Source organism: Notamacropus eugenii, chromosome 2 (assembly GCF_028372415.1).
Source record: "Notamacropus eugenii isolate mMacEug1 chromosome 2, mMacEug1.pri_v2, whole genome shotgun sequence".
In the NCBI taxonomy this organism is placed as follows: Eukaryota; Metazoa; Chordata; class Mammalia; order Diprotodontia; family Macropodidae; genus Notamacropus; species Notamacropus eugenii.
This window is the reverse complement of record NC_092873.1, coordinates 466,904,671-466,927,904: the sequence shown is the minus strand read 5'-3', so window position 1 is coordinate 466,927,904 and position 23,234 is coordinate 466,904,671. Positions and strand designations below refer to the sequence as shown.

Here is a 23,234-nt window from a genome sequence, read left to right as displayed (position 1 = left end):
TGAGTTCTAATTTGTCATCAATTTGCAACCAATTTTTATTATGACTTCCATTTTTCTAAGCTGAACATTTTAAACGATAGGGTAGCCTCTAAGGTCCTTTCCATTTCTAGATCTATGACCCTGCGATTGAATAGCTTTCAATTTAATATCAGATGTAGCTGAATGGCTAAGAATGAGGAGTTAGCCTTTCTCTGAGAAAATGAGTTAATACTTGAATGTGGCTTTTGTATTTGCTAACAAGGGGGCTTAGTCTCACTAATTTCTAGGATTATAAATATTCCTCTTTGAATGATAAAGCCAACAGAAAGGATTGCTTTCCTACAGAAAAAATGGACTCAGTAATTAAGCAAGAGGGCTTTCCCATCTGTAATATGATACACAATTTTATTATTGCATAATACTCTTAGCAGAAAATGATCTTCTGCAACATACTTTTAATGTGCTTGAATGGGCAAGATGAGGAACAGCAGCCGGTGCCATTTTTTCCATTTAATTTTTCCTACTGACATAATGATTTTCAGATGTTTTCAGCTTTTTGAAAGTAGTTTTGCTCTTGAATACAGTTTTACAAATGCAAAACAAGGCAGGAAAGAATATTTTTTTGTATTTAATATAGACCCTAATAACTATTGTTCTATATTAACATGCTAAAAGTATTTTTGATATTAACTGGAGAAGCACAGAGGCATTTCCAGGTTTTTGCTCTATTCTAGGCATTGAGTGCTGAAATGGTGAATTGGAAGTCTGGTTATAAGTATGAAAAGGAAGGAATGATCATGAGGAATATTTTGAAGAAAAAACCAATGACCTGGTGATTTACCAAACACAGATATAATAGTAGCTTATATTTGTAGAGTACTCGGGGTTTACAACATTCTTTCTTTTAAATAACCCTGTAAGATACTGCAAGTCATTTTATCCTCATTTTACAGATGAGAAAACTGAGCCTCAGAGAGTTCAAGTGACTTGTCCATAGTCATGCCTCCAGTAAGCGTAAGACTTAGGCCTTGAACTTCCATGTTCTGGTTCAAGTATTTCAAGGAGCAAGTTGATAATCAAAGTTATGAATGGAGAGAAATCAGAGACAAGGAGCATGGAGAAGAATCAGATAGATTTGACAGTAAGGTCATTCAAGACCTGCCTTTTAGAGTTTATCTTGAATTCAATTAAAGTTTCACCTTGCTTCTTACCATGATGGTTATGCAGAATAATAAGTTGTATGATAATATATGGAATAACAAATTCAAAAAATAATTTCAATTTTCAAAATAATAATTGTAAAAGCACTGATAAAGATTCTAATTTTGCAGAAATGACTTTAAAAAAATACAGACTACAACACCTTAGCTATCAGTTGTTCCTTAATGTGGAAAAATTAGCAGCAGATAACAAGGAAGTGAGCAAGACAGAAAGACCTTTCAACAACCAAAAAGACATCAAGAAAACGAAAACACTCAAGTGTATTTAAGTCACAGGTTAGCTTCTCAGGCCCTCACTCAGAAATGATTCACTCATAGGCATCAATTAAGGTTTGATCATTAGATTTCCTAGGCTAAGGCAGATGAGAAGGCCATATTAAGGAGGTTTTGAAGAACAGTTGTTGCTGAAGACTGGTACGTTACAGCAAGGGGGGAGGACAACTGAAAAGAAGGAACATAGAAAAATTATTTTACAAACTAGATGCAAAAACTTCAGAAAGCATAGCAACCTGGGAACATTTAGTGTAGGAGCAAAAGTGGATTGTATCTCACTAGCTCTGGGACAGAAGGACTGGTTTTCATAGTGATTATAGTATCTAGACCTAGACAGGACCTTAAGAGATAACGTAGCTCAACCTCCTCATTTTACAGGTAAGGAAACTGAGGATGGAAGGGGTTAAGTGAATTTCCAAGGTCATATAGGTAGAAACTAACAGAATTAGGATTTGAATCCAAGCCCCCTGATTCCAAAACCATTGGCCATTTTACTATTTTATGCTATGATCACTGTTGAAGTCCCCAATAACTCTTCCCCAATCTTCTGCATTTGCTGCCTCCACTTTCTAATCATCATTTAATCACTCATTTTTAAATCTCTTGCAATTTGGATTCCTAGTTGGTGCAGTGGACAGAGCACTGGACCTGGAGTCAGGAAGACTTGAATTCAAATCTTATCCCAGACACCTAACTAAGTGTATGACCTGAGTTTCCCCATCTATTTTGGTTTAGTCCTTTCAGTCCTGTCTGACTCTGTGAACCCAATTTGGAGTTTTCTTGGCAAAGATGTTAGAGTGGTTTGCCATTTCCTTCTATAGCTGATTTTACAGATGAGGAACTAATCACTTAGCTCTTCCTCATCTGTAAAATGGGGCTAATAATAGAAATTACCTTCCAGGGCTGTTGTAAGGACCAATGAGACATTTCTAAAACTCTTTGTAAACCTTCAAGGGCTATATAAATGCTAGCTATTATCATTATCATTCTTAACCCAACATTTTACTCAAACTGTTTTATCTGATTAACAATGTCTCTTAAATGCTAAATTCAGTAGCCTTTCCTTTATCCTTTGAAACTTCACCATAGATTCTGCAGACTACACTGTCTTCCTGTATACCCTCCTCTTCAGCTTCTACAACGTTGCTCTCCTGGTGGATTCCCACCTGCCTGACTTTTCTTAGTTCCCCATGCTTGATCACCATCCCTTTCCAACTTCCTTAAGGTGGAGGCTTCCCAAGATTTGGTCTTGAACCCACTTCTTTCTCTGGAAAAGCTCAACACATCCCACGAACTCAAGTATCATCTCTATTCAGATGGCTCCCAAAGTTATGTACACAGTCCCATCCTTGCTCTTGGACTCTACTCAAGCATCATTAAACTGCTTGCTGGAGGTCTACTCTCTGCGGGAAGCAGAAACACAGCATGTCCAAAATGGAACTCATCTTGCTGGTTTTCCAAACTTTCCTTTCTCTGTTGAGAATACACCCTTCTCATCACTCAAATTTACAACACTGCCATCAACCTTGACTGTTCCTTCACTATCCACATCCAAGCAGTTGCCAAGTCTTACTGATTTTGCCTCCACAAAGTCTCTCACATTTGTCTGTTTCCTCCTTTCTACCCACTAGCCACAGCTTCAGGCCCTCAATTTTTTTTTTTTTATCTTCATTGTTACAATAGCCTCCGAATTGGATTCCTTCTTTCCAGTTTCTTTTCTCTGGTGGTCATCTTTGAACGGAAGCCAAATGATCTTCCTAAAGCAAAAATCTAACCACATCTCTCCTTCATTTAAAAGCCCTCACTGGTAGTCTATTGCCTCTAGGATGAAATACAAACTCTTCACCTTGGCATTTAAAGCCCTCCATGATCTGTCTCTGACACGAACTAGAGATAAACTCTAAAAGGTAATCTTTCACATTATTTTCATACCAAATTCCTACATGAAGTCTACACTTCAGTAAAACTGGACTAGTAGACATTTCCCTGACTTTAGACCTCATCTCCTGCCTTTATGCATTTGCACAAGTTGTTTCTTTCAAGTATCTTGGAAATGTTTTCCCTCCTCATTTCTACCTCTTAGAATCATTGTCTATTCTTCAAGTCTCAATTAAGGGGCCATTTCCTTAGAAAAGGCTTCCCTCATTCCCCAAGTCGTGTATTTTCTTCTTTTTGGTTGTTAGAATTTATTCAAGAGCATGTTGTTTCTGCCCAGTAGGATACAAACTGAGGGCACAGACTATTTTCATTTTTTGCCTTTTGTATTCCTATGGTTTAGCATTGAACCTTGATCACATCAGATGCTTCATGTTTGCTGACTTTGAATAACAAGTCTTCAAGAAAAGGCAGATAATTTTGGAATACTCTTTTCAAGAAGGTAGGAACATATGTAATATTTTAGATAGATTTCCATCAAAAGAAATTAAAATTTTCTGTGACTTTCAAGTGACCAGATACTGGGAAAATGAACTTAAATGGTCCACCATATTTCTTCATGATATCAGACAAATGAAAAATTACTTTAACTGATTTTAATGCTTACTGAAGTGAAAAAAATTGCTAAAATTTACTGAATAAATAACTGTCATGTCTATTTCCATAATTCCATTGTTTGCAAGGGTCTATTACTATGGTAATAAGCTTTCTTAATTTTCTAGTTTTCTTTAACCACTAAAATGAGATGAAACTGACCAATTTTTTTTTTAGTGTATGGAGCTACAGAAATGAACTAGTATAGTTAATTCTGATCCTTTTGTTTTCCTTTTGCTAGCAGTGGTCTCTTATCTCCACAATTATCTATTCCATATCTAGCTGAGTTTCCTGGCTTACATAATGAAATAATTTGAATGAGGGTAACAGAATCATTATATAATGCTTCTTTAGAAATAGAGTGATGACCCTGCAACTATTTTTATTTGTATTGCATTCCTATTGATTTTTATTTTGTGGAAAGGCATTTGTATTTTATACTTTAGGACTTCGTACGCTTTTTTTTTTTTTTGCGTGATGACATAAGGAAATGGAATACATAATGCCACCAACAGAATTTAAAAAAAAAAATACTCTGATTTAAAAAATAGGCACATTTAAACATTTTTCTTTCAATGTAAATAGTCATTACTTAACATATGCCAGTCAATGGATGAAAAAGAATAGAAAAACCAAGACAACTAAATACCAAGGTAATTGTCACAGGAAGACATTAAAACGCATGAAAAGACATTAAAGAAAGACGTTTTTAATAATCATTTTATATATTATTTAGTTGAGCAAACTAGATTCAACACAACAAATATTTACTGATTGCCTACTATGCAGGTTAACAGAAATTAATCTCATTTTAGAGCTTATCTCATTGAGAAACAAAGAATTTGAATGACTCACCCAGATTCAGATAATCAGCTAGAGTTAAGAATGAACAGACAGCCCTGCCATCCTAAACCACTGCTTCCTTAGCTCCATGAACCACAAAGCCTTTCATGGAAACCCATTTGAAAACTTCATTGGCCCAAACTCTGAAAATTGTTGGTAGAGGCAAGAACTCAGGATCATATATATCTCTCCGAAAGCCAAATGCAAGTTTAAGTTAGTTATACATCAGCATTAACAATTTTTCCCTAGTTTTCTTACTGCCAAATCGATAATAGTTAATTATTTGTAATAATTAGATATATATTGTGGTTGGCACAAAGCCAGTCACCTTTTTTTTTTTTTAATCCTGTACTAACATTCACAGAAGACTAAACATTTACTCAGTGCCTTCAAACTCCTAACTGGGAGGGGGATTTCTTTTTTTCTAAAGTGCCAATTTAAGCTGCATCTTCTTTTTTTTTCTTCAAAGTAATTTCCACCTATAGGTACATGGTATCGTACATATTTTTCCTTAGACCTGTCACTTTTTTCTTTATAAATTTTTATCTGACTTTTGTCTCCTGCTCTTTTGGTTTTCTACTCCTTTCCCATAAATTCCTCTGAAGGCCTTTTTTCTTTAACTGTCTTTGCTTTCTCTCTTTGAGGTGTGTCTTCTTTCGCTTGGCTTTTTCTAAGGAGCCTTTGGCAGAAGCATCCATCATCTAGACCCTGGGTTGAAGGACATCCCTGCTTTGCCTGTTAGAATGAAGTGTTATGGCACTAGGCAGTTATTGGGAAAGATACAAGCTAGTCTGTTTCTACTTCATGTCTGTTACAAAGCTCCAATGCTGGTCAATTTCTATTTTTATACACAGTGATGGCACACTGAATTCCTTTCCATGTTTTATGGTAGATGTGCTGCACAGAACAAAAACATGTGACTCCTCAAGTCATTATCCATTTCCAAATGGGCTACATTGTAGCCAGTATAAAGTAGCCCATTTAAAACACATCCTATGTACCACCACATGGCATTAAAGTGGGGCTGATTTTCATCAGGGCACTCCAAACTGCAACTTTTAAAAATCAATCACACCCTTCCACATTTTAGGCTAACTTCATTTTCTTTTTAGTTCTAGTTAGGAAAAGCCTATTAAGCAACGCTATTTTATTACTCCTGTATTCAGCGACACGCTCCTACAATGATGTGTAAATCTTATTCACCTGGAAATCATTACACCGAAACCCAGGAGCTGGGGAGACCACATTTCTTTCTCACATATTCATTAAAGCGAATTATCTTGCAGAGTGCCCATGTGGGCCCGGCTCTTCGTCCCCCGCTTTCTCTCCTCCCCCCGGAGTCATAAGGGCAGTCCGATGCATAGCTGAGGGGTAGGACTTCGGGGGCAGCCGTGGGGAGCCCCTAAGCACCCACTGAGCACTTCCTAAAACCCGCGCTGGGCCCGGACGTGTTCTGCAGGGGTGCAAGGGGCGGACTGAGTCTGGGGGGGGTCCTCCTGCCTTGACTGCAGGGAGATGGGGTAGTTGGGGAGGACGGCAGTGCCACGCCGGTTCTAGCACTCGCCTCTGCAGCGCCCACCACACCCCGGCCGCTCCCCCCGCGGAACCGGAGTGTTTCCCGATGTGGGTGGGTAGGGGACCCCCGCTCCCCGCTTCTCTTGGGGCGGGGGCGGCCTTGGCAGGTAGTTGCGGCTGCTCCCGCCTCGAGCCACGCACAACAGCCGCCCCGCCCGCCCCTGCACTCGTCCGCAGGAGGCCGGTCGGCGCGCGGGGAGGGTGGGGGAGGCACGAGGGAGCCACCGCCTCGGCCTCCCTCCGCAAGCCCGTGAGGGCTCCGTTGGTGTCAGCGCGCGCGCGCACGTGCCCCAGGGCGCGCCCCCGCCCGCCGCCGGCCCGGCCTGCTCCCTCCGCCTCCCGCCCCCCATCGCGCGCTCCCACGCTCGCACATTCGCTCCCTCGCAGGCTCGCGCGCACCCTCCCCCCACCCCCCAGAGCGTCCGGGGTGGATCCTGCACACTCCCCTCCCCCGAGCGGCGGCGGCTGGAGCTGAATGAGAGATCGAGCCGGCGACGGTCGGGGAGCGCTACCCCGGGAGGCGGCGGAGCGGCGGCGGGAGCGGCAGCCGCCCCCGGGCCGGCGTCGTGGGTCCGTCCTCTGAGGCGGCGGCCGCGGCCGCACAGGTTAGTGTCCGCCGAGCCGCCCGTGGCCGTGGGAGCGGGCCGCTCCGAGGGAATGGCGGCGGCTCCGCGGCCCCTTCTCCCCGGGGGAGACGCCGCCTTCCTCGCCGCCGCCGGCTGTTTATGTGCGGGGCCCTGGCGCGGCCTCGGCGCCGAGGAGGGCACGGGGGGCGGGGCGAGCAGGGCCCCCTCCTCACGGCCCCCTCCCCCCGCCGGAGCTTTGTCTCCGAGTGACCTGCACGCTTCTCCGCCTCCCCCGGGGTGGCCGCCGCCTCCGCCGTGCAGGTGTGCGGAGGGGGAAGGAGCGTCCGGGCCGGCAGGACCACGCCCCCCGAGCCGGACCCGTGGCCGCCTCCCTCCCCCCTGGGGTGCCGTGACCTCCCGGCCGCGGGGCTCCCACCCGGCCCTCCCGCTCCCGGCTCGGGCTGACCTGTTGCCCGGCTGCGCCCAGCCCCGCATTGCTCGTGCGCACCCCGCGGCCCCAGAGGCGGGCGGTCACTCGAGCCCCTTCCTCGGGACCGGACCCCGAGCTGGCGAGGGTGGGGGAGCTCCCGCCCCCCCGAGGCTCGGAATTAATACCCGAGCTGGGCACTGGTCGGAAAGGAGGATTCCTGACTCATCTCAGCGCAGGGGGACGCCTCTGACCCAGCCGCCCCGCACCCGGGGGTCGGACCCCTCGGAGGGGGCACCCCAAGCAAAGCGGGCTCCCCCTGCCCTCTGGTGGAACCCCCTTTCCGCAGGCACCGTAGGTTCGGTGCAGGCGAGGCCAGCCTCTGCGTACGTGGGCGTGTGTTTGGAAAAAGCTGGGTGGTGGTAGAGGAGGTACCTTACTCCAGATGCCAGTGTGCTTGGCGAGCGGAGAGGGGCGAGGAGCAAGGATCGGCTTTGGTGGCAGACGTGGGGGGGGGGGGGGGCCGGGGCGCTGAACCAGGGAATTGCAGGTTGAGAAACTCCGGGGTTCCCATTAACTTCTTAAAAGATGAGACGAGGGTGTCAAATCAGAATCTGGAGTTTGATCTCTTGTGTGTCCTCGGTTGCTTTCAACCCTGCGGTTGCCATAGGGACCTTTGTTTACCAGTTGTCAGACTTTGGTGTATTTGTTTCCATAGACAAATCTACTCTTGTGTGACTGGGTTCTGTTCAAGCCTCCAAAATGACCATCACGTCCTTTGAAAGCATTTCAGTTCTTCCTTCTTGTAGGGTATTACTGTCACACAGGTCATAGCTTGTTAGCCACAAAGCCTTCTCCACCCAGTGTAATTATACTTATGAGAGTAATGTCAAATAGGAAAATAACCCATATTAATGTTATTTTGTTGAGCACCTTTCTTCCTACTATAGTATTGTGTATGAATTTTAAAACTTAATTTCCTAGAAATGACCTTTTCAACCTTGGTTCTATGGATGAGCTATAGAACTTATTACTAAGTTTCAAAGGCTTGAAAATGTACTTATTACTTGAAATAAAGGATATGAACTTTGCATATCATTTCAGATGTTTGAATGTAACATTTTAAGTGGTTTAAATTTAGGTCATTTTTCATTTAAGAAACAAAATTTAGACCTACGTATCACATTCTTCTTTGCCCTGATAACTTCTTAAATTACAGAATGTAAGTCCTTTTGAAACATGAAAATGTCCTCAGTCTCTATTTTGCAAATTTTTTCATCACAAATAAAGTTGAAATAAGAATTTCAAAATGACAGCTTTCTCTCTGAGGAAGATTTAAACTTTGTAATTGCTATTGGCGTTACTGACTTGGATGTCTTCACAAAAGTCTAGTATATTCCACTGTACTTTGTTTTCTTTTGGATATGTGATGCAATTAAAGGTAGAAGCATTCATTTTGTGTCATAAATTGTAGCTAATTGGAAGATAGTACTGTTGTAACAAGACAAAACAATTTGTATGTGTTAATATGAATGGAATAAGATTTGGGATTCTAAAACAAGACTATTTCACTTTTAAGTCATTTGCTTAATGATAAAATGCATGTTTGAAAAGTAAAAGCTTTTTAATTGCATCTTATGTTCTAAAAGGAAGTTCTTACAAGGGAACTAAATTATTTGGTTTTTAAAAAATGCATTTTTATCTGATTTTTTTTTTTGTTTCCACAAATACAAGAAATTAACATACGTAATTGCTATCATCCAACATTAGATGATGGGGACAATCAACATTTCTTTCCTGATTCATATGGTTTGTGAAACATTTGTTTAAAAAATAATCTCGTAATTTTGTACAGGTCCCCATTGGCATGAGGTATAGAATGTGCCATATTTGGATATAACTTCATGGTCTTCATTCTTTTGCTTCTTTATACCATTAGGGTATTTTTCCATTGTAGTGTCTAACCATTTTTTTGAACTTCAGAATGGGTCACCTAAAAGTTATGTGAATGAGGAAAATATACGGGCATGTACATAAAATTGTGTGTGTGTATAATATTGATTAGCCAATGTTTCTGGTTTTAAGAACATCATAATTTTGTCCATTAGTGTATTGAAATTGTGTATATAGTACATGTGCGGTAGAAAGATATGCCTTCATATTTTTCATTCTTTTGCTTTTCTTCTCTAGGCATACTATCCATGGGCATACTCTGTCATTGGAGTCTCTTAACCATTGTTCTAATCTTCAGAAGGTTCACTTGAAAATTAACGTGAATGGGGAAAAATATGTATGTGTGTGTGCATGCCCATGTATTGAATATAAGTTGTTTGTATCTCATGAAATGTACAAGCACTGATCTGCTCTCCTAGTCTTCTAAATCACTAACTTTAGCTCAAATTATAGCTATTTCCTCTCTTTTAGAGTTTTGAATTCTATTTTTAATGTATAATTTAAACTGTTGAATGACATTTCATTTCTTTTGAATTTTTCTGTAAAATACTTTAACTGTGCAAAAGGAGTTTTTTGTAGTCTTGATTCTTGAAATAGTACAAGGGATTCAAGAACAAGGTATACCCAGATGAACACAACTTTATGGGTGTTAAATTATGTTTAGAATCTTGGGTTTTCATTTTATAACTATATTTAGATTAGAATTATGGTTTCATTCTGAACATTTTGTTTAGTTACTCAATGGACCATTAACTTTGGGGGGGCAGGGTGGACTCTTTGGAACATACTAGCAACTGAGAAGCTACATCATAGCATGACAACTGAGTCTTACCAGAAGTTAAGGAAAGTGAAAACTTCACTGTAAGTTGTTTTAATAGTATGTGTTGATATTGATAATGATACAGTGTTTCTCTGTCGTTACAGAATTAAGATTTAAAATTTTGATGTCATTTTATAGTAACCTTTTTTTTTTTTTTTCAAAACCCTCGGATTTTTTTGGTTTTAGGGCAATCTTTAGTACTATAGTATGTAAGAAAAAAATTAAATACTTTAATTTTAAATGTATATAATGTAGAGTGTACACATCATAGTCCAAAGGGCAAGTTATCTATAAATATACATGCCTTGTTAAAAAAAAATGCTTGGAATAAAATTTACCCATTCTTATATAAAATAAATGTCAGTTAAGGAATTTGGATACTGTGTAACACTGTATCTCTGATTTGAATTGAGATGCCTCCTTTGCCAGTTTATGTATGCTGCCATAGAAAACTCTACTAGCTTTTGAATAATATGTTTCCTTGGAGCTGCAAATTAAGCTTAAAATGAAGCTCACTCATCTTGAACTAATTAATATATATCTTATTTCTTCGCTTTCCTGTTTTCGTTGAGCAGATTTCCCTGATTAGGTTGAATTTGTCTTTGTAGACAAAGATGAATCTCTGTAATAATAATCAACAAGATCTTGTTAAGAATATTCCTTTGGGAAGACTCTCCAATATTCAGTTTTGTTCAGGATCTCCTTTATTCTTAGAATGAAAGTTTATTCTTCTGCAAGAAGAATAATTGATATGATTGTCATTGATGTGAAGATTACCTTTAGCTTTGGAAAGTGTTACTCCTGAAAGAATTCTTTTGTTGCAGGTGTTTTTCAGATATTGATATGTCATAGTATAGACAACTCCAGACTTAACTTTTGGAACTGGTAAAGGAGAGCTTTTGGAAAGTTAATTGCTGATTTTTGACAGCAAGAAGGGACTTTGACAAGACCTTTGGCTAAACATGAAATTGAAACTTACTTTTACTGCTTCCAAGAAAATGAAGGTAGCCTGAACTCAAACAATGTTAGGTTGAATTGATGTGTTTTTAGGATCTTTAATTATAATTTTCTTTTACCTCAATCTTAATTTTATATTTACTTTTAGTATTCTCTGTACTATTTTTCTGGAGATAATTGGGGAATGTTTTCCCATTTAAAGTTAGAGACACTGAAGTCTTTTGACTCTCCAAAATTACAAAGAAATCCTTTGGGTCCATGGACTGTTTCAAAATATTATGTTACATTAAGTATTTTGCCAATATCTGGATTCCCGAAAACTCTTCCTATACCAAATACTGAGGAAAAAAGGCATTCTTTGTCTCAGGTGCTATCAACTCTTTTAAATCTTTTTCACATCTAGCCCTCTGATGTTGATTAATGCATTTCTCTAATATAGTTTTGTAGATCTGGCTTGTGCATGCTTTGGGGAAGGATAATATCTCTCAAAAGCAGAAAAAAATTATGTTCTGCACTGTTTGCAAAGTAAATTATGAACAATATGCACATACACACAGTGGTGTTTAGGAAAGATTTGTTGATTTAGTTTTCAATGTTGTCTTAGTTTCCTTAAAGGAAGAAGGGGTCTGATATAGTGGAAACAAAATTGAATAGTTAGACGACTCAGGTTCTGCTGTGGTAGTCTGAATGAATTGTGTTTCCCACCCACTAATTTTATGGGATTGTGAAATGTACTTTGCCTATCTTAGTCTCTGGTTCTTCCTATAAACTGAAAGACTTGAACTATCTGATTTCTAAAGTCACTTTTTTTCTTTAAATTTAAAATAAAAAGAGAAAATGCAATGAGAAATTCTGTGATATAGTAGTTACATGAATGAATAATAAATGAATACATGAATGAATGAATAAATAGGGCATAGTATCAGTGTTCTTATGCTTACAAGATAGAATGCTCTGATCATCTACCACTGGCTAAATCGAGAATCCTAGAACTTAGAGTTGAAAAGGATCTTAAAGATCAATTTGGTCTAGCCCCTTCATTTCACAGGTAAAGAAACTGAGACCCAGCAAGAGGAAAGGATTTACCCAAAGTAACACAAGTAAATAGGAGATCCAGGTCTTTTGAATCCACATAGTTTCTTTGCACTCTACCACGTAGGTTTACAATCATGTTGCTTTTAAAATCAACTCATTAAATGATATATTTCATTGATTTTCTTGTGCTGTGTAAGTTGTAGTTGATAAAGATTGTTTCTGTAAAAGTAATATTAAGTTAATGAGTCAATAAGTTGTAGGCATCCAAAATATAAGAGGCAACCACTTGACTAAAATACTTATTTTAAAAGGTAATGTCTACTTATTCACTATCAGCATCACTAAAAACAAAGAGAATTGAATTTGTAGCCAACTGTAGTGCACACCAAATTTACAAAATATTTTAATTAAGACTACTTGTCTTGAAAAAAGTTCATACTGTTATAAAGACACGTTTATATTCACATATTAGTGTTTGGGTCACTTGCATTTTGTATAGCTACTGCATGCATGTATGTATTTAATATATATGTACTATATGTTCATGCACATATAGCTATGGAATGAATAATAAAATATAATTTGAATTTGTAGTTAGCTTTATAATGAATCTGGAACTAAGAGTTAGGATGTGAGAACCCTTGTTTCAAATTACCTGTACAACTCTGGACTAGTCAGTCACTTTTATCTTCATTTCTTATTTCTAGAGATCATATCTATCTTGGTGAATATTTCCCACCATTTCACACACACACACACACACACACACGTGTGTGTGTGTGTGTGTGTGTGTGTATATGTATATACTTATATATAATAACAATGCTTTTTAAAGAATTAGACTATGTAGCCCACTTAAAGTAACTCTGTATACCACGGTATAAATATTTTAAATGGATTGCTGTCTTAAGCATAGCAGATATTTTGTGTTTTTATGAATAATCTGAAATAGAATAACATTTTTATCTTAGTCCTTCTATGAATAGAAATTCAAGACTTCAGTTTTAAATCAACACCTAAATTCTAATTTAGAATTCTTAACATCATTTCAAGGACCTTTGTTGTTTTGTATACTACTTCATCCATCTTTTCATCCATCTATTCAACAAATTTGGGGTAGGTAGTATGTACAACATACTATTCTAATATAGTATAGTATAGTATATACTAGTATAGTATACTAGTATAGTATAGTATATACTATACTGCATATAGTATAGTATTCACCATACTATATGTAGGTGAATAAGACTAAGACAGAGTCCTTGTCCTCAAGAATCTTACATTTGATCACTGCCTGAGTTGGAGTGGAGCTCAGAGGCTAGCTAGTCTAACCAATACCTGAATAAGATTTATGTCTATCTGCAAAGTTGATAATCTTGTCAAATATCTTTGTTCATGTCATTAATAAAAATGTCAGTCAAAAAGTATACCAACAATTGGTTGTCCAGATTTTGTTTGAATACCTATTAAGGTATCTCATTTCATTTTTTAATAATTCTAAGTTTGACAGTTTTTCCATAATTCAAGCCTTAAGGGTTCAGAATAAGGAAGTAAAGAGTGTAGCCAGTGTAGGGATGATGGAGGGATTGGAGGTCATGGTGACAAAGCAGACTAGAGTTAAGGTTCATAACTTGTATGGAAAGATGTAAAGTTAAAAGATTATGATTAGAGAAAAGAATTTCAGAATTCATGAACAATGAATTGGAACACTTGGGGTGATGGCAAGATCAAGAGTATGACCATCTTTGTGTATCTCAGATAATGAGGAATAGGTCATGGAAATTGATTAGATTGGGGAACTAAGAAGTTAGGGTACTATTGAGGGAACTTCTTTATGTGTGTTGAGGACTCCTAGTATGAGTATAAGAGTTTTGGTGGAGAGAGACTTTGAACTAGGCACTGAATTCATTAAGGTAAAAAGAATAATGCCCCAGAGATTGATAGACAGTGACCACCAGGATTTGGATTAGTTAATAAATTTGATTAGCATGGATCTCATAGGAGGGGAGGTTTGCTAATTGATAGTGTTAGAGGCAGAGTCTGGAAGTGGAAGTGGAAAGCCAGGATTATTATATCCTTTCACTATGACCAGTGATTTGGGTGGATATAAGTGAAAGAAAGTACAAATGAGACCGGAAGGTAGCTAGGGAAGCTAGGTCATCATGAGGGAAATAGGTCTTAGTGAATGACAGAAGAGAAAAAGGGTGAGAAAGGAAAACGTTTAAGATGGAAGCAAGTGAAACACTATGGAGCAGACATTCCAGAAAACACAATAGAAGGGGGTGGGTACATTTCAAATGGGTCATTCTGGGGTTAAGGTTGAGGAAAATGAGAAAGAGGAAATAGGCGGTTAGGAACGAGAAATGGGGTTTGTACAGAGAAAGTGGGATTTTTAGAATCACAGGGATGGGGAGAAATGAATATGTAGAATTATGCTAATCATTGATGAATGTGTCCAGGCAAAGTGTCTGTAATTGGAGAGAGCTATTGAAAGAAGCAGGTAATTAGATTGTTGTGACAGGAAGACTCTGGAGTCCCACAAGGCCCACTTGGAGGCAGTTAGGTGGTAAGCTGTGCACTGAGTCAGGAAGACCTGAGTTCAAATCCTCCCCCACGTAAGCCTGGGCAGTTTCCCCAGCTGTGAAGTGGGGGGTAATAATAGCATCTACCTTGCAGGTAGGATCAAATTGTGAGGATCAAATTGAATAATATTAGTAAAGTGCTTAATGTAGGGTCTGGCACATAGTAGGTGCTTAATAAATTTTTGCTTCCTTCAGGAGTGGCTGAAAGGTAGAATCTAGGTGAGTCCAGTCAGGAGACAAGTAGTGGCAGCTGAAGGTAAATTTGGTTTTAGATGGCCTCTGCAGCACTGGAAAAGGTCTAGGGGTAATGACCAAGACTAGAAGGTAGGTGGCTGGATCCCAGATCCCAGGCTAATGCTGAAGTCTTGGAGGGACTTAGCATAGGGCCAAGGCCACATATTTAGGGCACTAGACTCTCACAGGAAATTTTCCAAGTTGTCATTGAATTATTAGTAAATACTTTTTTTTTTTTGGATTTCTCTCTGTTTTAAGAATTTCTGTTCTTGAGAACCTCCTACTCTTCCTGGATTAACTTCCTCTTGGAAAATGGGAGGAGTTAATCTATGGGTTCTCTTTGAACCTGTTGAAATCTACCCTCCCAAACTATCAAGTGTATGTCAAACTTTATTTTGTCTTTCTTCCAGTTTTGTATCACATTCTAAGATCGAGTGGTCCCCTCTCCCCAAGACTTCTTTGTTCTTTCTTGTTGGTGAGAAAATTGGATCCAGAATAGAATTTTTCCTTGTCTGGTCCTCTATTTCTTGAAGTGTGAAATTGTCAAGGCATGTCAAGGAATTATTAGTTACTTTGTTTGTGGTAGAGAAGTGTCGTTTGAGGAGATGTCCACATAATGTAATACTGAATTTAAAAAAATTTTTAATTTTTTTAATATCATCTGGATTTTTCAGTGCCTTCCATTTAGCTAGTGTTTATAATAAAGAATTTAAAAAGGAAAAAAATTCTTAAAACTATTCAACCATAGAAAAAGTATGACATTCATTGTCTGTAGTGTTCCATACTTGTTAGGATTTGATTCGTACTGTGTTGTATCTTGGCCTCAGAAGTTGCATGTTGGCTTTGTAGGCTTTTTGAGTTAAACAGTTTACTGTCAGCAAGGTCAGCAGCTGACCTTGATGCTGTTTTCATCCTCATTGAAGGCATCCAACAACATTGCTGAAAAAATCATGCTAAAAAACCTGGGAACAAGTACATAGCCCTGCATCACTCCACTGTCCTTTATCCAGAACTCATGCAAGCATGCTGTCATGGAACTTGGATACAATAGCAGTGAGCTTCATCTGGCAACCAAATTTGGCTTTGAGCTTCCAAAAACCCTCACAACTGATAATATCAAAAGCCATGGTTAGATCAACAAATGTGTACAGATGGCTTGTGCTAATTTTTGCCTTACAGCACCAAAAAAACCAGAGGTTCTCCACCAACCATCACCAAACTATCCATACGTAGAACCATTGGTCACAGCAAATGGAGAACTTTTGAATACTGTGGAAAAGCTCATTTCCCTCAGCAGTCTACTTTCCAGGGATGTATACCTAGATAATGAGGTTGATGCAAGCATAGCCAGAGCCAAATCAGTATTTGGGAGAGTTGGAGGAAATTGAGAGAGAAGAGATGTTAGGCTACCTACCAAACTGAAGGTCTGCAGAGCCATTGTGCTAACCTCATTGTTGTATGCCTGTGAAACCTGGACAGTCTACCAGCACCATTCCAGGAAACTGAATCACTTTCATTTGAATCGTCTTAGGAAGATTCTGAAGATCACCTGGCAAGATAAGGCACCAAACGCTGGAGTCCTTTCTCAAACTGAACTGCCAAACGTTCAGACTTTACTGCAGGGAGCACAACTCCAGTGAACAGCAAGATGTTGTTGTTGTTCAAATGCAACCATATGTTTGCCTGAAAGACTATTTTACGCAGAGTTCACACGAGGCAAGCATTCCCGTGGATGTCAGAAAAGGCAGTACATGAACACTCTTGAGATCTCTCAGAAGAACTTTGCAATTGACTGTGGGACATGGGAGACACTGGCAAAGGACTGCCCCACGTGGCGTGCCTACATCAAAGAAGGTGCAAAGCAGAAATGTGAGATGTGCAAATTTAAACATCTCCCCTCCAAATGTTCTTATGAACTATTTGTGCCTGACTTGTGGTAGAGCTTTCCAAGCTTGTATTAGTCTGATCAGCCACAGTCAGACCCATGTACTTTTTGACTCAGATGTAGTGCAGTTATTGTTGTCCTCTTCAAGTACAAAGGACAACACCAACTTGTTAGGATGGAAAAAGATCATTATTTATGAAGCAATGAACCCACTGTGTAGAGGTTTAAAAAAGTATGTATGTCAATTTTAACAAGATAATATAAACATGAAGCAGTTTTAAGTGCCATAAAAGGTTACAGAATGTTAAAATTTTAAGGAGAGAAGTAGTTTTCTGTTAGGAAGATTCTCTTGAGGAAGTAGCTTTTAAATTAGTCAATGATGGATAGGTAGAATTTCAGTAGATTAAGGAGGGGAAGGGAAGGGTACTTTAGGCAAAGGAATAAGCATGAACCAAGATAAGGAACGTGGAAAACACAGATTATATTTTAGGGAATAGTCCAGTTTAGCTGGAGCATACAGTAAGAAAAGGTAGTGGGGAGTCATTAAAGATTTTTGAATGGAAGGCAGCATATTACAGTGGAGGTGCTGGATTCACAGAGAAGCCGGATTCCAATTATGACTGTACCTCAGGCAACTCTTAAGACTGTCAGTTTTAGAACATTTGCACAATTGCATTGACACATTGAGCTTCCTCACCCCAAGTTATCTTTATCTGTGAAATCACAGGTCAACACAAAGAACTGGCAAGCTATATCTGAAATTAGATATGATCCCAAATAAATATCAGGTTGTTTAGGATTTTATCCTTGACCTACTTTTATACTGGTTCTTAAATATTCTTCAGTGACCCAGATTAGGATCATGCTTTGAGTCTGCTCCTGTAGTAGTCCTATTTCATTTCATCAATTGATAGTGTGATAATTAAATACTTAGTATTAGTGTTGTTTGACCCACCTTTTTACAATTGAGTCCTAAAGTTTATCTAAATCAAAATATTTGTTTCTGATTGTTTAATCAAGCTTGTAATTTCTTTTTAGAAAGAGATTAGATTACTTTAACAGGATTTGTTCCCGTAGGTGTTGATTTTTGTCTAGTTGCAGGCATCTCTTTCATAGCATATGAAAATTTTGATATAGTACTACATTTTTTTCAAGATGTCTAATAAGTCTTAAATATAGGTATGGTAACATGCCCAGTATTCCATTTGTTCTCTAATTCTTGAAAATCATTGCTTGTGACTCTTTAAAGACAGACTTGAGTACCTTTTTCTGTTGTTTAGTTGTTTCAGTCATCCCCTTTGGGGGTTTTCTTGGCAGAGGTACTGGTGTGGTTTGGCATTTCCTTCTCCAGCTTATTTTACAGATGAGGAAACTGAGGCAGATAGGATTAAGTGACTTGCCCAGGGTCACATAGCTAGTAAGTGTGTAAGGTCAGATTTGAATTCAGGAAGACATCTTACTGACTCCAGGCTCAGCACTCTATCCATTGCACCACCTGGCTGTCCATAGGATTCAAAGTGTTAGTAGGATATAGGTTTGAGCATTTTGAAGTAATCTTGTCCCTATCTATTTAAGGGTTACTTGCTGCTTTCTCATGCTGATTTTTGTAGATGTTAGAGCTTTTTGTGACCTATTAATGTGCCAAGAGTTGTCTGACATTTAAGATAGTGCTTCCTCATGTATGCTTTCATGCAGAAGCAGTATATATATACATATATATGTATATATATGTATATAAATTCCAAATACTATCCTTTGTGTATAAACCATGGTTTTGTGCAAAATTTTGATTCTAGCAGTAATTTCCCCTCAAATATCTTTGCTACAGGATGTTAAAATGTTAGAGGTGGGAGGAACTTTGGAGATTAACTAGGCTTAACCCTTTTATTTCACAGATAGGGAAACTGAGGCCCAGAGAGGTCGAATAACTTGTTTATAGTCACATATCTGAGAAGTAGAACTGGAACTCCAACCAAACTCTCTTTTCATCACGTTGTATTGCCTCTACATAGTCTTGTAATGTGTTCCTCAATTAAATTACTAAGATAAACACTTAAAACAGATTTGCTGAAACACCGTATTCACCAAGAAAACTGTTTAGTCCTATCCTTAATTTCCCTTATTGTAGGGTAGCATCAGTGATTTAATTCTCTTTTGAATTATACAGCATCTCCCTTATAGTAGATCTCAATTTCTGGGGTTACCTCTAAATTATTCCTGGAGTCCTTTAGAGCAAATAAAATCAAACTATCTCCTTGGCCACCTTTGAATTGGAGAATATCCCTTGGATCTGTTCCAGATTGGATTAGATTGATAGTCTCAGGATTAGGTGAGAATCAGATTGGTGTCTAGAAATTAGGAAGCAGTGTCTTTGTGATATTCTTTTTTTGTTGATTTTTCATTATAGTAGAGTTGATTCTATATCACAGCAGGCTCAGCGTTTTGGGGATTTTGAAGGCAAGAGACTAGAATGTTTATTAGGTTCAAACTATTTAATTTATACTTTCACTTGAGTTCTTGGTTCTGTTATTTGTTATCTTGCTGTTACTTCTGATTGCAGAATTATGCCTCTACTACACAAGTAGGAAATTAAAAAAAAAAATTTGAAGATTTTTATGGACTCTCAAAATTTCTTGCCTCTCGGACTTCTTTCCCTTAATCAAATATAACTAAGTGTCTGCTGTGTATTGTTGGTGATATAATAAAAATTCAAGACAGGAACTAGGGTGGAATTCAGAGGACATTTAATAAATTGAAGGTATTTCATTAAATCCAATTCATTAAATTTATAGATACCTGTTATTTGCATAATATTGCATATAGTAGTGTTGAATTCAGGTAGACTTTGATTTGGAAGAATTCCTGACAGAGGTGTCCCATAGGAGAATTGACCATGTTGTTTGGTAATAAACTATCCCCTCACTGCGGGTGTTTAAGCAGAGGCTTGGATGATCACCAGATGTTGTGTTTCATGTAGGGGTTGAACTAGTTGTTCTCTAAAGTTACCTTCCAGCTATATGTTTTCTAACTTTATTTCAGCAAACATTTATCAGGTTTCATATTATGTTCAGAACACTCTATGTTGAAGGAAAACACAAAGGGTACAATGTTTTCTATAACATAAAAAGAAAAACTTATCTTTTTAGGAGTTGTCACTTTTATGAATGTCTGTGATAAAACTGGAACACAAATGCATAGGAGTAGGAAAAGTCATTTCCCACTGTGGGAGAGCAGGAAGGCCTCTTGAATATATGCAGTATTTAGGCTGTCTTGAAAGATGGGTATGATTTCAGTGCAGAACAGGTATAAGGCCTATTGTAAGCAAAAGTGTGGAGATGGTAAAACCTATTATTACATGGGACATGACACAGTCCAGTTAGGTTGAATTCTTAAATAAAAAGGGAAATGCTGTGAAAGAAAACTAGAAAGGAACAGTGATATTAGATAATAGAGGACTGTGAATATGCTAGGGTAAAGCTTTTGGAAATTTTTCTGTCGGCAATAGGGAACCATTGAAATGTTTTGAAAAGAGGAGTGATATGATTAAATCTGTGCATAAAAATTTAGGGTAGCCCTTATAGAGGTGGTGCCTTGAAGGGAGACAGGGAAACCAGTTAGAAGGCTGTTTCAGTGGTCTAGGTGAGGAGTAATGAGGTCCTGAACAAGAGTGGTAGTAGTGGAAATAAATGGAAAGAAAGAGAAGGGGTTTTAGAGAGTAGGATCAATAGGGTATAGGAATTTCTTAGATGTGGAAAGGAGTTAAATTTAAATAAAGTGGATTCAGTTTATTTTTAGAAATATGTTTTATTGTTGGCTTTTTTTTGTTTATATTATAGTATTTTCTAGAAGAAACCCTTTTATCTTTCTAGCCTTTGCTCATACTAGATTGATCCTTCCCTTGGTGACAAAGAAAAAACATTTAACCAAAACATCTGAAAGTCAAGTCAGCTAGATCAAATGCCTACTATATACTAGATACTGTACTGAGTGTGAGGGATATAAAGATGCAAAAATAGTCCCTGCTCTCAAAAAGTTCATATTCTAATGGGGGATAGGGGGAGAAAACAAAGAAACAAAATATGTACAGGATGAATTGAAGATTATCTCAGGGGAAGGCATTAATATTAAGAAGGACTAAGAAAGACTTCTTAGAAAAGGTAGGATTTTATATGGGACTTTTGAAGAAAGCCAAAGAAAACAGGTGATAAATTGAAGGAGAAAGTTCAAGGCATGGAGAACAGCCAGTGAAAATGCATGGTCTGAACATATCTTGTACAAAGAACATTCAGAAGGCCAGTCACAGGATTGAAAAGTGGGGGAGTAAGATATAAGAAGACTGGTGTGTCTGTGTCTGTATAGAGGGAGAGGCAATGGAGTTTATTGAGTAGGGGAGTGACATGGTTATACCTGTGCTTTCAGATGGAAGATCATTTTGATAACTTAGTGGAGGTTGTAGTGGGGAAAGACTTGAAGCAGGGATATCAATTAGAAGATTATTTCAGTAGTTCAGGAGAGATAGAATCCCTAGGATTTGGCAACAGATTGGATATGTGAAGTGAGAGAATGAAGAGTCATGGATGACTCATTTGTCACTCAGGTTAGAAGCCTGAGTGACTGGCAGGAATGTGATGCTCTTGACAGCAATAGGGAAGTTAGCAGGGAGGGTTTGAGGAAAAATAATAGTGAATTTGGTTTTGAACAGGATGAGTTTAACATGTCTGTGCATCACAAGTTTTGATATGTCTAATGCCTAGTTGGAGATAGATTGAAGCTCAAGAGGTAGGTTGACTGGATAAATATATCTAAAAATTATCTGCATAAAGATTATAATTGAATTCATAGGAACTGATGAGATCAAATGAAGTAGTAAAGTGAGAAAAGAGTATTCATGTAGAAGACATACAGGAGAACCAGGAAAGAGCAGTCAGGAAAACTTAAGATAGGAGAGAATATCCAAGAGAGGAAAATGAGCAGTGTCAGAAGCTGCAGAGAAGTCAAGAAGGATGAGGACTGAGAAAAGACCAGTATTTTTGGCAATTAAGAGATCATTGATAATTCTGGAAAGAGAAACTTTAGGTGAGTGTTGAGATTAGAAACTAGATTGCAGAGACTGAAGAATTTTTTTTTTTTTTTTAAAGGAAGCATAGCCATGTAGGGAAGGAGAGATATACAAAAAGAGCTAGGATAGAGATGGGGAAATGTGTCAAGTGAGGGTTTTTTTCTAAGAATAGGGTAGACATAGATATATTTGTAGGCAGTAGAGAAATGTCAGTAGACAGGGAAAGACAGAATATTAAAAAGATAATGGGGATGATAGAGGGGGCAGTCTACTGGGAAAGACCAGATGGAAAGAGTGGCCAGGGAGTTTTCAGTATGATTGACTGGAGAGACCTGGGCAAATCCAGAAAGAAGCATTTGAAATATAAACTTAGATAATAAACACTCATTTATTAAGTGCATGTTATGGGTCAGATACTGTCCTAGGCATTGGAGAGATGAAGACAAAAATGAGACCATTCCTTACCTTATTATCTGGCAACTTAAATTGTATGGAATAATAGAAGTTCAGAGGAAGACTTCATGAAGGAGATGGGAATTTAACTGGGTAGGATTTAGGTGGATTGATTAGGATAAAGAAAATGTTTTGAGAATGGGTTTAGGATGTTATAAGACTGACTTACTTAAAGTGAGGACTACTACTTGGAAGTAAAATAATAGACTTTTAGAAAGGATGGTAGAAATCAGTCACTAGTTGATGCTCCTCATTACATAGATGAGAACACTGAGACTTTGAGGAGGTAAGTTACTTTCTCAATCAACAAGCATTTATGTAAAATTGTTTATAATATCTTTTGTTTTTATATTACCTAAGTTTCTCATTGTATCCCCCTCTCCTCCCAGAGAGCTATTCTATGTGACAGAAGAATTTTTTTTAAAGAAAAGGGAAAAACATGAGTAAAACTGATCAATCCATGGAAAAATCTGAAAATGTGTTTGATGTTACATACTCATGGACCTTCCATTTCTGCAGAAGAGTGTATAGAAGGAGTTTTGTTTCTTTTGGCTTACGCTTGTTCTTTGTAATTTTGTAACAGTCACTTTTGATTTGTGATTATTTAAGTTGTTGTGGTCACATATGTTGTTTTCTTGGCTTTGCTTACTTCATTTTGCATCAGTCCATGTGAATCTTTCCATGCTTTGCCGTGTTCATTTTATTAGTCATTTCTCACAGCACAGTAACAGGATGTTCTTGTACCATGTTTTGTTTAGCCATTCCCAAGTCAATGTGCTACATGCTGTGCAAAGCCATAGAGAGCAGAATACAGGCAAAAAGACCCACCTTTGCTTCAAGG

At 38.4% G+C, this 23,234-nt stretch overlaps 2 protein-coding genes across 7 annotated transcripts in view; one reads left to right on the top strand and one right to left on the bottom strand.

The window, feature by feature from the left end:
* RALGPS2 (Ral GEF with PH domain and SH3 binding motif 2) overlaps positions 1-23,234 on the top strand; it is a 254,358-nt gene that overhangs the window by 34,483 nt on the left and 196,641 nt on the right. The window contains exon 1 of one of the 6 annotated variants that reach the window (XM_072648540.1): positions 6,895-7,024. The exons of the other annotated variants lie outside the window; for them this stretch is intronic. The gene's annotated coding sequence lies outside the window, so the exon portion shown is untranslated. Of the gene's footprint in view, positions 1-6,894; positions 7,025-23,234 lie in introns of those variants that run through there. 6 annotated transcript variants of the gene reach the window in all.
* Positions 1,442-7,480, bottom strand: LOC140523186 (uncharacterized). The gene is made up of 2 exons (XM_072638185.1): positions 4,857-7,480; positions 1,442-1,640 (listed from the first exon to the last, which is right to left on the bottom strand). The coding sequence occupies exon 1, from the start codon at positions 7,478-7,480 to the stop codon at positions 6,398-6,400; it is 1,083 nt and encodes a 360-aa protein (XP_072494286.1). The 3' UTR covers positions 1,442-1,640; positions 4,857-6,397.

What these genes read in the sequence shown, in the direction of transcription:
- LOC140523186 (XM_072638185.1), bottom strand. Translation starts at nt 7,480, where the DNA reads ATGCGGGGCTGGGCGCAGCCGGGCAACAGGTCAGCCCGAGCCGGGAGC.